A 15800-nucleotide genomic window follows, 5' to 3' on the forward strand; every position below is an offset into this window, starting at 1 on the left:
ATCTCATCCCACTATTCTAAACAAAAACAGGATAAACGTTTTAAGATTTTAGCATTTATTTATGACTCATTTCCACAATTTCGACCTTGGTACAGCACATTTGTCTGACAAAATAAATAATACATGTATTCATCAATCTTTTACTTTAGAAATTCATTTGCATATTTAACACTGCGAAAAAATAAAAATGAAATATACCAGAAAAATGGTGGATAAAATTGGAAATGCGTATTTACTCATCTATACAGTTTTGAGTTGTACTACTGTATTTGTGCGATGGATCAGTCGAAAACCATGCTACCAAAATCTCAAAACATTGTAATTGGAGTTTAACCCGGGTTGTCGCAGTGAGAGCACTAAATCTTAACCACTATACCGCCAGCAGTGATAACGATAATTCATAAAAAGGCTTTAGACCTTGTCACACTATTTTAATGGTACCAGAGACGAATGTTAGATAATGGACGAAACAAAGTCATCCTGAAAGATATTTTGATTTGAGATGTTCTTGATTTTGGTTACGAACAGTTGTTGCAGATGAAAGTCTTATATTTTCACGCTGTTAGAAGTTTTTACATTGTACTGTGTACTTTATTTACATTTTCACTCCATTTCGATAATATTGTGCAAATGGAAGGTATATCAGTTGTCATGTTGACTTTGGTAAAAATTTAAAATGTGATTTCCAGGTTGTTTATTCCTCTAATATAGTCTTTAAATTGTATATTTTTTCCAACTGGGGTACAACCAAAATCATTGTAACAATACAATGATATTAAGGGGAAATTTTCATTCTGAAATATAGAAGCAAAGTCTGATTAATCATCAGATACACTAAAGCTGGGGCGTCATTTATGGCCCATGGTTTGATAGTTTGAGGGCCCAGCCATAATATAAAGTTTAAAGGGACAGTGTGTACTATTAAGCACCTCTTGGTGGTAAAAATAATTTATTCAAAAACAACAAATACTGATAAAAAATTAGCAAAATACATAAACAATGAAATCAAAAGCCATGTTTTCAAATACCCATAGGTAGGGAAAATTTTGTTTATTTTACATAACATTAGCCTCTCTTAGATGGAGCTGACATTATTGTCAGCTATCTTGTTGCTATGGGTACTATCCAAACGAATCTCTTTTTTTCTTCTGTGTCTTTTTTCCCTTATCCATTTTCCATCATTTTTTCTTATTCCCCTTTTTGTCTTATTTTTTTCATTGAAAAAGGCTGAGCTAAAAAAGAAGAGTTTTGTTTGGTCACCTGAAGTCTCTAGTTTGTTGTCTTTCTTTTTAGCGCTTGATTTCGGTTGCACAACACAATAAAGCAACATCTAGTTGACAAATACTCAATGTCCCTTTGATGTAAGTGCAGCCCACGGAAATTATGGATCATGTATTACTTACTGAATTATTTTTACATACATTTTTTATTTATTTATGGATCTTACTATATGCAGCATTTTGTTAAAAAGGTTTATGAGAACCGTGGACTTTTTAAATCAAAAGGAAAACCCAACCTCACCCAGACCCTACCTCCATCGGCCCTCAATTCATTTGAGTTTTAGACGCCTACACTTTAAAGTTTCCCTTGTCTTTATTGCATGTATTAAATCTTTCTGGACAACTTTCTTTTTTCTCCATTCTCTGACATTTGGTTCTGGCACAGTGAAAATAGCGCAAATGTGACTTTCTGTACATCAATTATCACTGATGGTCTAGTGGTAAGTTTTCGGTGTTCACTGACACAACCTAGGTTCATATCCCATAGCATGCAATGTTTTTGACTGATCAATTGTTACACTGTTATATAAGTAAGTGTATAACATGATCAACGATTATACACAAATACGGTAGCTCTTACTGTAGTATTGATTCCAAGCACCTTATAGTCCAGTACGACTTATGTCAATTATATATGTTTAAAAAAAATAATAATCTGGGGGTGCGCCTTTATAATCCGGTCCACTTTACAGTACGGAAAATATAGGTGCACAATTATAATCCATTACCTGCATTTGAAAAATACATTTTGCAATAATAAGTGTTATTGTTTAAGGGGAATTTGCATAGATTTTACTGTCTGCTTCCTAAATCCTTTTTAGGATTTTACCGTTATAGTAGGAACAATGAATACCTTCTTAATCACGTGCAAATTATTTTGGGCTGTGGTGTTTGGGGAAAAGGGACTGTGCAAAACGGCCTTTTAGCTCACAATAAGTTACAGCAGGAGGCTGGTTTGAGGAGACACACATTTTGAAGTACAACACTCGGAGGAGAAACAACTGAAGATACCACACGTCTTGTCTAATGCATTGGCCAAGGGTCACCGTCGCCTAGCAACACAGGCGAATATGGCGCGTGGATGTTTTGGGGTACTAACTTGAGCACAACCCTCGGCCTTGGGCCACATGTTGCATACCAGAAAATCATGGCACCCGTGTCATCTGCATTAGACTGGGGAGGGGAGAGTGGGAGGAGAATTATTTTGGTATCCTCAGTTGCTCACTTACGTGGCGGAAACACGGCCTTAGGGTGTGAAATGAACACTCTTCTTCTGTTTTGCCAAGCGGGTCAGGAAAAGAAATCACATAGTAATGGAATTTCAACAGTTGGCACCAATTGTCTAAATGCAATACAGAAAAGTAGATTCAAAAATAAAATTTGCATATGTTTTTGACAAAAGTATCACGCTAAAAATGTCAAGTGAGAGGAGGTACAGCTTACGAAAACAATAGCCCCTAGAATAAAAGGCGATCATTGATTTTTGTTAAAAAATCATGCTTGTCAACTCTGAAATCATGCTGGCCTACACATTGCGGCAGGGGTCAGGAATCTTTTTGACTCAAAGATCTATGAAAGCAAAATATATATATACTGTATATATATTTTACAGAACCATCAGACCTTAATTCTTCAGCACATGTTATTTCACTGTATGACGTATGATGGTTTGACCAACTCTGTGAAATAATGCTTGTGTCCTACATCAACAAATACAGTAATCCCTCGCTGTATCGCAGTTTACCTTTCGCGGTTTTCAATACTTGGAGGATTTTCATTTTGCATTCATTGTGTTCTGCAACAGACAACACAAAGCAAATGCCATCACTGGGGCAGGTTGTGGGGGGCTTTGTGTGTGTGTGTTGGGTGGTCTTGACTGCCTATATCAAACCTGGGCACTCTGATTCTCTTTAACTCAAGTGGCACAAATGATGAACTCGTTAGCAAGCTGAAGGAGTTTGGAATCACCCGCATCAGAGCTGAGAAAGCTCAAAAACCTGGCAGGACAAGCCGCCCTTTAGGACCAGAGTTCCCAGTTCTGGTCTATATGCATGACTGTTATAGGCTGGTGTATGCTGTCAGTCAAACAGCAGGGTGGGTGCACAAGTCCATCCGTCCGTCCATTATCTGTACCGCTTATCCTCAGCAGGGTTGCGGGGGTGCTGGAGCCCATCTCAGCTATCTTTGGGCAGTGGGAAGGGGACACACTGAACTGGTTGCCAGCCAATTGCAGGGCACACGGAGATAGACAACTCACTCGCTTATTCACACCTAGGGAAAATTTGGACCGGCCAATTAACCTGGCATGTTTTTGGGATGTGGGAGGAAACCGGAGTGCCCGGAGGAAACCCACGCAAGCATGGGGAGAACATGCAAATTCTACACAGGAAGGTTCGATCTCATGACCTCAGAACTGTGCCGCACACGCACTACCCACTGCGCTGCTGGGCGCACTAGTCAATGATAAAATAACTGCAGCGGCACAGCTACAATTAGGATTATAGCGGCTCGTTTCATTGAAAAAAAAAACCATCAATTATATCAAGACTTGAGGAAGGTCAAAAGAGTGCAGAGAAATGCCGATTAATAAGAGGTGCTCCGTGGATTTTTATGAGGTCCGGGAAGAGACTGAGGCAGCACTGGGAGAGAAAGCAGTAGCGAGGCCGCAGGTCCGGCCTACTGCTACGGCTAGGTACGTAACAACTCTCTTAAGCCGCCCATGCCAAGCCTGTATCCCACAAGTGGATCATTTACACCATGAAACATGACTTTGAGTTACAACACGTGGGTTGTTACATGACTTTGCATGCCACTTTCTACGTCGCTTTCTTAGAAAGGTGTGCAGATATCCGCCCTCCCCTACCGCCAGCCAATCAAATTGTTCTGGGAGCTTGGCTACCTATTCGGGTGTCTCAACAGTGAACAGTGATGGAATTGTTGAATGAGATACCATGCAGTAATGCCTTGGTGTATCTTAGTTAATTATCTGGGTTATCGTGCATTATGTTGTCCGCCTGCGCGTCAGTGACATCTCATTCTTGAGATGTACACAAACGTAAAACAGCTTGATAAACCTTCATTACATATCCGTTAAACTTTTTCGGTTTCAAGTTTCTCTAAAAGCCATCATGTAAACAAAACACTGGACCAAAAAAAGGCAGCAGAAGGCAGTGAAAGATTCTTTCTATTGTCAACAAAGTGGGACTTTTCCACACGCTTAAATTGCTCTGGAGCCACATTCCAGGTCTTAAATGCTCTCTTGTGGCTCCCAGCCACTTTTTCAAAAATGTTTGAAAACAGAAAAATTTAATTTTTGGTTGAAAAAAAAAAAGAAGACACATTCACGTTTTCCGATAAATATAGCTACAGTATGTGTTTCCTTTCTTATAAGGCTTTTATTTTTTTTGCAGCTCCAGACATTTTTGTTTTTTTATTGATTTTAGCCCAATATGGCTTTTTTGGGTAGCTGACCGAAAGGTAAATGCAGTTTTTTTTGCTGGAGCCCATCTCCGCTATCTTCGAGCAGTGGGCAGAGGACACCCTGAACCGGTTGCCAGCCAGTTGCAGGGCAAAACAGCAAGTTATTGGTTGAAAAAAAACTTGTATTTGCTAAACAAATACCTGAGCCTGTAGATTGGGTTTGTTATTGAGTACTTTAAAAAATGAACTAACGTTTCTATTTCATGGGTTTTGACATGTTTTTGGAACGCAACCCCTGCAAAAACCGAGGGATTACTGTAAAGGAGTCCTTAGAGACGTACAGCAAAAGCGGAGTCGTTGGTGTAACACCAGGAGTGCAAACTGCAGTTGGAACTCTGCCCTATATATTTTGGACCGGACAAATGTACTCATGGAAAGAGCCATAACTGGCTCACGAGCCATACATTCCCGACCCCTGCACTATGTACTCAAGAAAGAACAACAAAAGGCATTAACCTGCAGTTTTTGAGACATTACACAACAATTATAAAGTTAATACTTTAATATAGAAATAAATTTACATAGATGTGTATATATATATATATATATATATATATATATATACCAATGTACAATTAAAGAGCGTTCATCATAAACAAAAATAATTCTGCAAAGTATTTGTCTTAAAATGTGTTATTTTTTTTATTATGTTCATTGGTCATACATATCTATTTACACCATAAGTCAAAATGTCATTGCGCTATGGTCAACAAAACGCCCGCTGCACAACTATGAGGTGGCGGAAAGGAAAGCAAAGCTTGGGAGTAAACGGAATGACGGGCCTAGTACTGCGATGGAGCATGTACCCTTTTGGTCTTGATCCTTGCGGGAGTGTCCTGGGGGTATCGCGATGGTGAGTCCGTGAGGAAAACCTCCACGTCGTCAGGCACTTCTTCGAGAAAGTTGGAAGGGATGAGTCCGTTGTGTCCGTTGAGCTCACCCTGAGGTTGAAGCACAATGACAGTGGCTGCGATATTTTCCAGGTTTGAATAGCATATTCATCAACACTACCGCTTTATTCGTAGATTACCACTACATTGATTTAGTTTTTAATTTAGACTTGAGACTTGTATTGAAATTTACAGCTGCTTTATTTTAAAGTGAAACTAAGTCTTTGCGTGTGAGTAAACCACTCCAACGATCAAATTAGATTTGGTTTAAGTTTACCACGTACAATTTTAACACAAGAAATCCCAGGGATTTTCTTACACCCCCAGAATGACCACTGGACAGCCAAAAGGCTGTTATTTAAGATGACTCACTGGCCCATCTTTTAACCATTCTTCCGTTAAATGCGGCTATATGGGGTTTTTAAAATGGAATGTGGTGGTTGTGGTGTTGATCGATGCGTAAGATCAGGTGCGCAGGACACCTGTTTCAACACTTAAGAACTTGAGCAGTTTTGTAAGCAACAATGGGCAACTATTTCTGATTTAAGAAGTGCAAAACTTATAGAGACATATCCAAAAAGACTTGTGATCATGGCAAAATCGTACAAAGTGTAAACGCAAAGGGGGACAATATTTTTTTGATGGATATCTATTTACGGCACGGGCGATTTTAGGTTCAGAGCTTTAGGGGTGCTGGGCATCAAGACTGTCTGGATAGTTATGTTATATTTGGTTTTATGACTTTTGTACCTGAATGGAAAGCAGAGCTGAAAACAGCACATCAACAGTGTAAAAGAGCAGAAAGCACATACATTACAACGTAGATTTGCATTCACTTCTCCCCCACCAAACATTATTTTGTTCACATTAGCATGCAAAGGGTCTCCGTTTAAACGTACTGGAGACAAAACTGTGTTCACACCAACTAGTATTTTTTATATTCTCAGAGACTTTAATTGTGACAATATCGAGGCCTGCCTAACTAATTAGTTTAAAGGTAGCATTCATGTCAACTTTGCCCCAGCTATCCTAACATTGAACTTTCATAGTAAGATAGGGCCTGAAATTGTTGTTACGCGGGCCCTTAATGGCCCTTGGGACGCTAATTTGACAAAACTGTGTCAACCCAGTTTGACTCTCGGATCAGTAAAAAAATATCAACTCCAAATGTTTAGCTTTGTTTTCCTGTATCATACAGTACTTTATTATTCAGTCTTCATTAGAAACCTATTCTACGTCGGATTATCACCGATGACACAGCATCTTTTCTTAATGCAACACTTTTATTCACAATGTAAAAAAAGATTTAACTGGTTTATTTTAACAGATAAGAGAAGGCAGTTTTACACCTGAACCAACTCACCAGGCTATACTAATTCAATACTGCTCTCTTGCGGCCGGAGAGAGCATTTGGTTTGCTTTTATTTTTAAAAAATCATAACTTTTGTTAGGTATAACCTAGAGACTTGCTTCTTTGTCTGACATACTATGGCAGGCTGGATTAAATCATCCAGCGGGCTGAATCTGGGATGTTTTTGACATGCCTGCTCCAATCACACCAAATGTATTTTATGTGAAATGGCAAAAAATGACTGTAATTACATTCTTTGCCGTCTGCAATGCTTGAAATGGAAAATAAAAACCGGCTACTTACATAATAAAACCCGTCTTCATCTATCTCCCCGAAAACCATGATGACATCCCCGGCACAGAAAGTCAATTCAGCCTGTGGAGATAACATAATTTAAAATCAGTACAGGTGAATCATGTTACATTCATGTCATAAAACATTCTAAAATGTCACATCTAATTCAAGGGAAGGGGGAGGGGTGTAGCTGGGAAGTGTGTGAAACGTGTCTCCAAATAGAGTGAAGCATCACATTAACGGACTGGACTAACTGAAAACAGATGTTAGGACTATGGAAGAGAGGGAGGCATCTCTTCTGCGGCGCCCTCTAGGGAGGACAGACAAGTCAAACAGTCAAACACAAAGAGCACAGTGAGGAGGCGTATTGAGCGCCCGCCTCTGAGCTGTGAACGCCGCCATCTCCTTTGGCATCCCAACACTTAAGGGAGGAAAACACACACAGAGCAGACGGCAATACGTCCTCCTAACTCACCTCGTCGTCTAGTCTGCCGCCTTCGTACTGTGTCGGTGGGTGGGAGTGCCAATAGAAAGGTGAGAGTAAGTACAGACCAACGGATGGAAAAGAAATAAACAGTTTGCCTACGACTATGATGTACAGATCCCGATTATGCGTGTATGATTGGTAACCAGTGTTGGGGATAACTCATGACAAACAAATGCAATTACTGTATTTTCGGGACTATAAGGCGCACCTTAAAACCCCAAATTGGACAAAAATTTGAAAGTGTGCCTTGTATACCACAGAATTTGGTGGTTCCGAAATGCATGCAAGTATAACAATAATTCAATTGATCTGGTCGCCTTAGGGAAATTCATCTTCATCGTACCAGGGGGTGTACAGTCTGTGCTGTCGCAGCAGAGCGTGTGCCAAGTGACTTATTTTCAAATGCTTCGTATTCCCAGGTGATCTGCCATCCTAGTATCAACCAGGGCCGACCCTGCTTAGATTCCTGAGAGCGGGCTTTCTCAGGGTGGTATGTTTGTAATAAGTTGTTTGGAGTAATCCATGAGGTTTTAGCTATTCGAGCAAGGACTGGGTAATGGAAACGCAGCTAGCCCAAATTACAAAACATTGGATGCAACGGAATTCAAACCCGGTTGTTGGCGGTGAAAGCGCCGACAGTTTACCAACAGTGGTTCCGATGACATGTGAAAAGGCACTTCGACAAAATTCGACATAAGCTATTTCAAGTATGTAGACATATTAAACTTAGAGATTATTGACACACAGGTAAAGAAGTGGCAGCACGGCGGCGCAGTGGTTAGCGCGTGTGCGGCACAGTTCTGGGTTCTTCCCGTGCTTGCGTGGGTTTCCTACGGATACTCCGGTTTCCTCCCACATTCCAAAAAACATGCATGTCAGGTTAATTGGCCGGTCTAATTTGTCCCTAGGTGTGAATGAGCGAGCTAATTGTCGGTCCCTGTGTGCCCTGCGATTGGCTGGCAACCAGTTCAGGGTGTCTCCTGCCCATTGCCCGAAGATAGCTGGGATGGGTTCCAGCACCCCTGCGACCCTACTGAGGATAAGCGGTGCAGATAATGGATGGATGGATGGAGGTGAAGAAGTGGAGAGACTGTGTAACCTGTAAGAATCCACTATGCAGATGCTTATAAATTGTTTGATAATGGAATCAGATCTAATGCCTGGTGGTCTCGTGTTAAAGTGTCAGGGCCCTCAACGTCACGCTCCACGTTTGATTCCCATGGCCAACAATGTTATGCAATTTTAATCAACTCAACTGATTATTCATTGGGTTATTGTATGCCGAAAACAAGGTAGCTTTTAACTGTAGTGAAGGCTCAAGTTCTTGCACCTTATGTATTAAAAATGCGTGACAAGAGTATTTTTGGGAGCTGCGCTTTATAATCCGGTGTACCTTATACTTTTCTAAGCAACACGTACTGTAATATCTTCTGAATACAATTAAGTAACTTACTTGTCGTTATATAGAGCGTTACTGCTAATTGAATGCAAAACATGAATTGCGAGTCAGCTGCTAATTATGCATCACTTAACGTATGTTGTCACATGCAACCCTCGATCTACCCAAATAATGGTGAAAGGGGATTTTTATAGCTACCTACAGAGTACAACTGAATAAATAGATAGAATCTATATCCATCCATCCATCCATTATCTTCACCGCTTATCCTAAGTAGGGTCGCGGGGTGCTGGAGCCCATCCCAGCCATTTTCAGGCAGTGGGCAGGGGACACCCTGAACTGGTTGCCTGATAAGCCACACCTAACCAGTCACTAAAATATGTCATGCCACATATCGTAGAAAAGCTTAAACCTTTGGGATTCAAGATCCCATTTTGAAATATACTCATCAGAAAAAACATAACCATCTGTCTGAAACAAGATACCTGATAACTATGAAGCCATTACGTCCCAAAGCCGCCTCTTTGAATGTCCGCCAAAATGCCTTTGTTACATCAAGGGCAATCCAGAAAATCCAACCGTGTAAATTTTTTATTACAAAATACATAATAATGCCAAAAGATAAATCGGAATCCACCTATAACATTTCTGCTTTGTTGGATGTTGCTTCTTGTATATCGTTTGTTCCTCCACATTATTTCTGTTTACAAATAAAGGGTCTTTAGAATTATTCCCAATACGGTAGTTACCCTCTCCCCTTTCAATTTACACCTCATCCATGATTAAGGTCTGTTCAATCTTGTTTTATTCATGTACAAAGCGCAGAGTTACATTAAACTTTTTTGACACATATATTCCACATGTCTCTCTTAACCTTTACTGCTCGGGCACTCCTGGTGGACATTAGAAAAAAAACATAAATTAGCTGCATCGTTGCATAAGTCGCAAGGTTGAAAGCTTGAGAATTAAAGTCGCGGCTTACAGTCCGAATTTTACGATAATATATATTACATTTTGGATTTGTGTTTTTGTTTGTAAACTCGCCAAAAGCTGGAAGTCTCTTGTCACATTACAACCATATGAGAAGTACAGTACCTCAATATCAATGTTTGGGGAACTCTCTCTCGGGTCGTAATCGTAGAGTGCTACCATTCTCCGGGTTGACACCGGATGCTGACGGCCGCTCCGTCTGTTCCTTTCTGTGGACAAGTGGTTACAAACAGAAAACCATAAAACTCAATGTAGGGTTGACAAAGATATTGGATCTGGATGACAAGTTAATCATGTGATGCTATTTTGGGTCATTGTTTTACTTTCACACTCATCACAGATGGTCCTCTTGTTACAAAGACACCTCTCCTAAGTGATATTTGAGAAGTGAAATTAAGTTTATATGATTTTACATATACTGTACTGAAAGAAAAGAGTGAAGCTACGTTAATTTGGACCTCCTAACAGAAAAATTCCATCGATATTTAGCAGATTCTCCTTTTGCAGAAATAACAGTAACACTGACCATAGCTCCCGTTGATTGGATCCAGATGAAAAGTATTTTCGACCATTCTGTTCTAAACATTTCCAGTTCATTCAAGTTTGATGGTTTTCAAAGTAAGTTACCGTATTTTCAGCACTATAAGGTGTGGCGCAACAAGGGTTGCTGACTAGTTAAAACGTTATATTTTGGGATTTTTATGTTGTTTAATCCATATTTGACTGTTATGGGAAGTGTATTAGTATTTTGAGGAGTATTGTTTTGTAAACCAGAAAGAGTAGGTGAAGTACCAGTATATCACCACTAGATGGCATAGTCTCACAGGTCAGAGAAGGGTGCTTGGGCCAAATCTCACGGGACCTAACGTGATTAAATGAGACTTGCTCAATAAATCATCCTTAATGTCGACAAGTAAATGGTGTCGTGTGAGACTGACATTTATCATATTTTGCAGGTGAGATGTATATACTGGTGACACACTTACTGTGAGGATGATAATATGTGAAAATATGTTTTTAAAGGTTGTTTGTGATGTCTGTAAATCTTATAAAAAGTGAAATAGTACGAGTGAGCCGTCCGTTAGCATAAGCAACAAATAGGGCCTTGGGTGAGGTATGCTATGTTATGCTGGACTGTTAAAGAGTGTACTATGTAAATATGTATATTTTGATACCAATTAACACAAGTGAGTTGTTTTGGTAGGTACCGTTATGGTGATTTGTTAATTCATTCTTGAAACGTAGCAATTGATGGCAATGTTATTTTGTATTTAAATGTTTAAACGTGATTAAATGAGACTTGCTCAATAAATCATCCTTAATGTCAACAAGTAAATGGTGTCGTGTGAGACTTACATTTATCATCTATTTTCTAGATGAGGTAAAACAACAACAACCCAAAAAACAAATAAATATATATAAAATAAATGTGTAACACCAGCTGGAGCTAGGCCATCCACCTGGGTCCCGTTACAAATGCGCACATAAAAGGCGTCGATTTTTTTCAAATGCTCACCATGCGCCTTATGATATGATGCACTTTATATATGGATCGATATTGAGTCGCAACAGGTCTCACAACTACGGTAAGCAGCTACTGACTTTTTTTCATGCGCATTTTTAGGTGGAATTCAGACATTTTCAGTTGCACACTGTGTTATTTAGAGGCCTTAGGGTAGCGCCGCCCCTCCTCCTCTTCTCCGTGTGTGAGTGTGTCTGCGCCGCACCTCGCAGAGGAGGAAAGATCTGTGTTTTAACCCACCCACAGAAACACCGGCGCGCGATAAATGAACGTATCACAACAACTCCTCCAGCAAAAAAAATCGCGTTCTTTTCAGCCAGCGTGGACAGATGACTGAGGCTTTATGCAAAAAATGACCGTGCTGTTTGTGCATTATGCCTCGAGAGCATTGTACCTCGCACATCAAGTGTTAAGCGTCATTACGAGACGAAACATGAACATGAATTCAAGGACATGTCTGGAAAGGCGGAGACATTAAAATGCATTTTGTCCAGGTACGGCAAACAAACACAGACCCTGAAAAAAAATTGTCACCGCTACAAACGCCACCACTGAAGCAAGCTATCACATTGCTCACTGCATCGCAAAGCACGGAAAACCATTTACTGATGGCGGATATATTTAAGGTGCCTGTGTGTGTGTTTCAAGTTTTGATAGTTTCTAAAATAAGATTTTATTGATAAATGGTATGGTAGCTGTCCATATCACTCGATTTTGATTGTAGTTCATTGTTGATGAAGAATAGTTGAAGTCATGGATGTCTACAGGCCTTTCCACATGTTGCTCACAGTCATTTTTTAGTTTGTTGATGAACAAAAATAGTGGAAGATAAATTGGTCAGTTACACAATTTCAATGTATATCCATGTTGTATATTTGGACTGGTTTTAGAATGACAGCTCTGAAAAAAAAATGTTGTGCGAGTCATTAATCTTGGTGTGGCACACTGATTTACAAGGACATTTAAAATGGCACTCCACACCGAAAAGGTTGCTGATCCCTGCTCTACTGCATGGAGAAAACATGTTTTACTAGTCTCAATTTGTAAACAGGGATTATGGGGCTAAACAGACAGCTAGCCACAAGCAACGTCCGTTGATGCAGCTATGCTTTTCGTTTTTAAAAAAATATTTTTTACTTGTCGGCATCATGACGCATTTTGGAGTACGTAAATATTTTACATGGTTGGATTCACTACACTCACGGATGTAAGGGGATCATGTTTGCGTATTATCATCAAATGTGATGGCCGCACAAAGTCTTTGGTAAGCTATATTTTTTTCTGGTGTCTTGTTTCAGACTGATTGCGGTGTTTTTGTGATCAGTATATTTTGAAATGGTCAACATCTTGGATCCGGAGAGTTTAAGCTGGTGACATCGTACAGACACTGTGTCTGAACGGGCCATCGGAACGCTAAGGGGTTGATAAAGTTTGACTGAACTGTAGAGCCTTATAGTCCGGTGCGCCTTATGTAGGTCTGTTTGGGGTCCTTGGACCTTCAGTTCTAAATCTTGTAAACATATCACTCTCCTCAAGTGTAGTCCCAGCGGCTTTTAAGTCCGCTGTTATTAAACCTACACTGAAACGACCCAACCTTGATCCAGAAAGCTTATGTAATTATAGACCTGTGTCGTTTCTTTCTAAAGTACTTGAAAATGTTGTGGCACAGCGGCTGAATGATTTTATATCCGATAACAATCTTTTTGAATCAATGCAATCAGGATTCAGGGCTAACCACTCTACTGAGACTGCCCTGATTAAGGTAACCAATGATCTTCTGCTGGCAATGGAATCCGGTGCTTCATCACTCTTGCTGCTGCTGGACCTTAGTGCTGCTTTTGATACTCTGGACCATAACATCTTACTAGAACAGTTGGAAAAATGGATTGGTCTCTCAGGAACCGTCCTCTCATAGTTCAGATCCTACCCCTTAGATAGGACGCACTGTGTTAAATATGGTGAAATGGCATTTGAGCCCTTTAGTGTTACCTGTGGTGTTCCGCAGGGTTCAGTACTTGGCCCCCTTCTTTTCAGCATTTACATGCTCCCATTAGGTGATATTATTCACAAGTATAATATCAGTTTCCATTGCTACGCAGATGACACTCAACTATATCTTCTGTTGGAGGTTTCTGCCACACTAAATTGTGGAAATTTGGAGGCTTGCATAACTGAGATAAAAGAGTGGATGTCACTCAACTTTTTGCGCCTTAACTCTAAAAAGACCGAAATGTTAGTTATTGGTCCATCTAAACGCAGTGACTTGTTCTCAAAAACTGCTGTGAACATTGACAAATGTCATATCACCCAGAGTGACTCAGTTAAAAATGTAGGTGTCATATTTGACCCTGATCTGTCCCTTCAAACACACGTGAAGAAAATTACTAGAACCGCTTTCTTCCATCTTCACAACATTGCTAAAATTCGTCCTATGCTGTCTCCGTCGGATGCAGAGATTACAATTCACGCGTTTGTTACTTCCCGTCTCGATTACTGTAATGCACTTCTCTCCGGTCTCCCGAAGTCCAGAATCAAGAGTCTTCAGCTAGTTCAAAATGCTCCAGCGAGGCTTTTAACTAAGACAAGAAAGTTTGATCACATTACGCCGATTTTAGCTAACCTGCATTGGCTCCCTGTTAGCTTAAGATGTGATTTTAAGCTTCTATTGGTATTTTCTAAAATCATGCATGGACTTTTCCTTGCCCTCATGTTGGTTTCAGATCAGGGGATGGTGTAGTAATAGCCTGTAATAATAGTCTGTGCAATAACCTGTGCAGCCCTTTGAGACTCTTTGTGATTAAGGGCTATACAAATAAAAATGACTTGACTTGACTTGACATGTATGGACAATATATGACAAAAGACTATTTTAGGGGTTTGCCTTAAAGTGCAGAAAATCCGGGAATTATTGCACACTTTCTGTAAATCCTATAAACTTAATTTCACTTCTCAAAAATCACTGTGTTTGTCTGATATATATATACATATATATATAAAGCAATTGATGGAAATACCAAAGTGATAGCATTAAGAGTACAGGACACAGACCTCGTTTGGACTTTCTGGACCTGCGATTTATTAGGCGTCCATCCTTGAACCGATCACAGTTTACTTCACAGGAAGGAAGTCAAGAAAAAAGGAAAAGCGGGAAAAGGAGAAGAGTCACAAATGGATCGAAAGTTGAGCAAGAGGCGACATGAGTGCGCCGCGGCCGGTTTTCTCACCTAACTTATCCACGGGAGTGTTGAGTGGCAGAAATCCCTGTTTGAGCAGTTGGCCCATCATGTTTCCGTCCTCTGTTTGGATTTCAGAGACCATGTTACATGGAATCAAACCCACTCTGTCACGAATTTCAGCCCTGTAGAAGCCGTCTGTGTCTTTGTTTCCAAACACCTGAAGCAAAAAAAAATAGAAGATTCATCTCGGATTAAATCATTGCTTTCAACAGAGATGTTGTCATCAATTTATTGGGGACATATTCAAGATCCAATCCTGAGAGTGTGCCATGAGACTTTACTTCTGTGCTGTCGGAAATTGTCCGATATCAACTTATTTGTGACATCAAATCATAATCACATAACATTAACATAACATTGCCAAAAGAAGCGCAAGAGAAAAAAAAACTGCAAGTGGAGCTTATTTCTCTCTCTCTTGCTCTGTTTTCCCTCTCCCTCTCTTGCTTTCTTTTCCTTTTTTTCCCATCCCAATCTTTTTACCTATCCCATTTCCTCCCTTTCTCATGTCCTTTCTCTCACTTTTGCTTTTTTTCCACACTATTTTTTTAATCTTTTTTACCCTCTGTTTTAATCTCTCTTTCTCACCCTTTCTCTTGCTCTTTTTCTCATTCTCTCCCTTTTTCCATTTCCATCTCTTTTCTCTCTCATTAGCTGTTTTTCTCAAATTTTATCTTTCTTTTTTCTCTCTTTTGCTCTTTTCTCTCTCCCTCTATTGCTTTTTTTCTTTTTCTTTTCTTTCTTTCTTCCTCTCTCATTTTTTCTCTTTCTGACACTTTTTCTTTTTCAATTTTTCTATCTTACTCTCTTTTTCTCTCTTTGCTCTTTTCTTTATACTATTTTCCTCCCCTTCTCTTGCTATTCTTTTTCCTGT

General features: G+C 39.8%; 1 protein-coding gene across 13 annotated transcripts in view; it reads right to left on the bottom strand.

The window, feature by feature from the left end:
* The window catches only part of rimbp2b (RIMS binding protein 2b), a 193761-nt gene that overhangs the window by 3227 nt on the left and 174734 nt on the right, over nucleotides 1-15800 (bottom strand). For 7 of the 13 annotated variants that reach the window (XM_088335446.1, XM_088335441.1, XM_088335449.1 and 4 more), the window contains 6 exons: nucleotides 14918-15086; nucleotides 14742-14804; nucleotides 10277-10380; nucleotides 7771-7797; nucleotides 7305-7376; nucleotides 5567-5701 (listed from right to left, as the gene is read on the bottom strand). In XM_088335446.1, coding sequence (XP_088191572.1) covers nucleotides 5567-5701; nucleotides 7305-7376; nucleotides 7771-7797; nucleotides 10277-10380; nucleotides 14742-14804; nucleotides 14918-15086 — 570 coding nt within the window. Of the gene's footprint in view, nucleotides 1-38; nucleotides 2554-5566; nucleotides 5702-7304; nucleotides 7377-7770; nucleotides 7798-10276; nucleotides 10381-14741; nucleotides 14805-14917; nucleotides 15087-15800 lie in introns of those variants that run through there. The other 6 variants (XM_088335453.1, XM_088335452.1, XM_088335447.1 and 3 more) reach the window with 4 other exon arrangements.

This window comes from Urocampus carinirostris, chromosome 5 (assembly GCF_059441175.1).
Source record: "Urocampus carinirostris isolate Australia breed hairy pipefish chromosome 5, RoL_Ucar_1.0, whole genome shotgun sequence".
NCBI lineage: Eukaryota > Metazoa > Chordata > Actinopteri > Syngnathiformes > Syngnathidae > Urocampus > Urocampus carinirostris.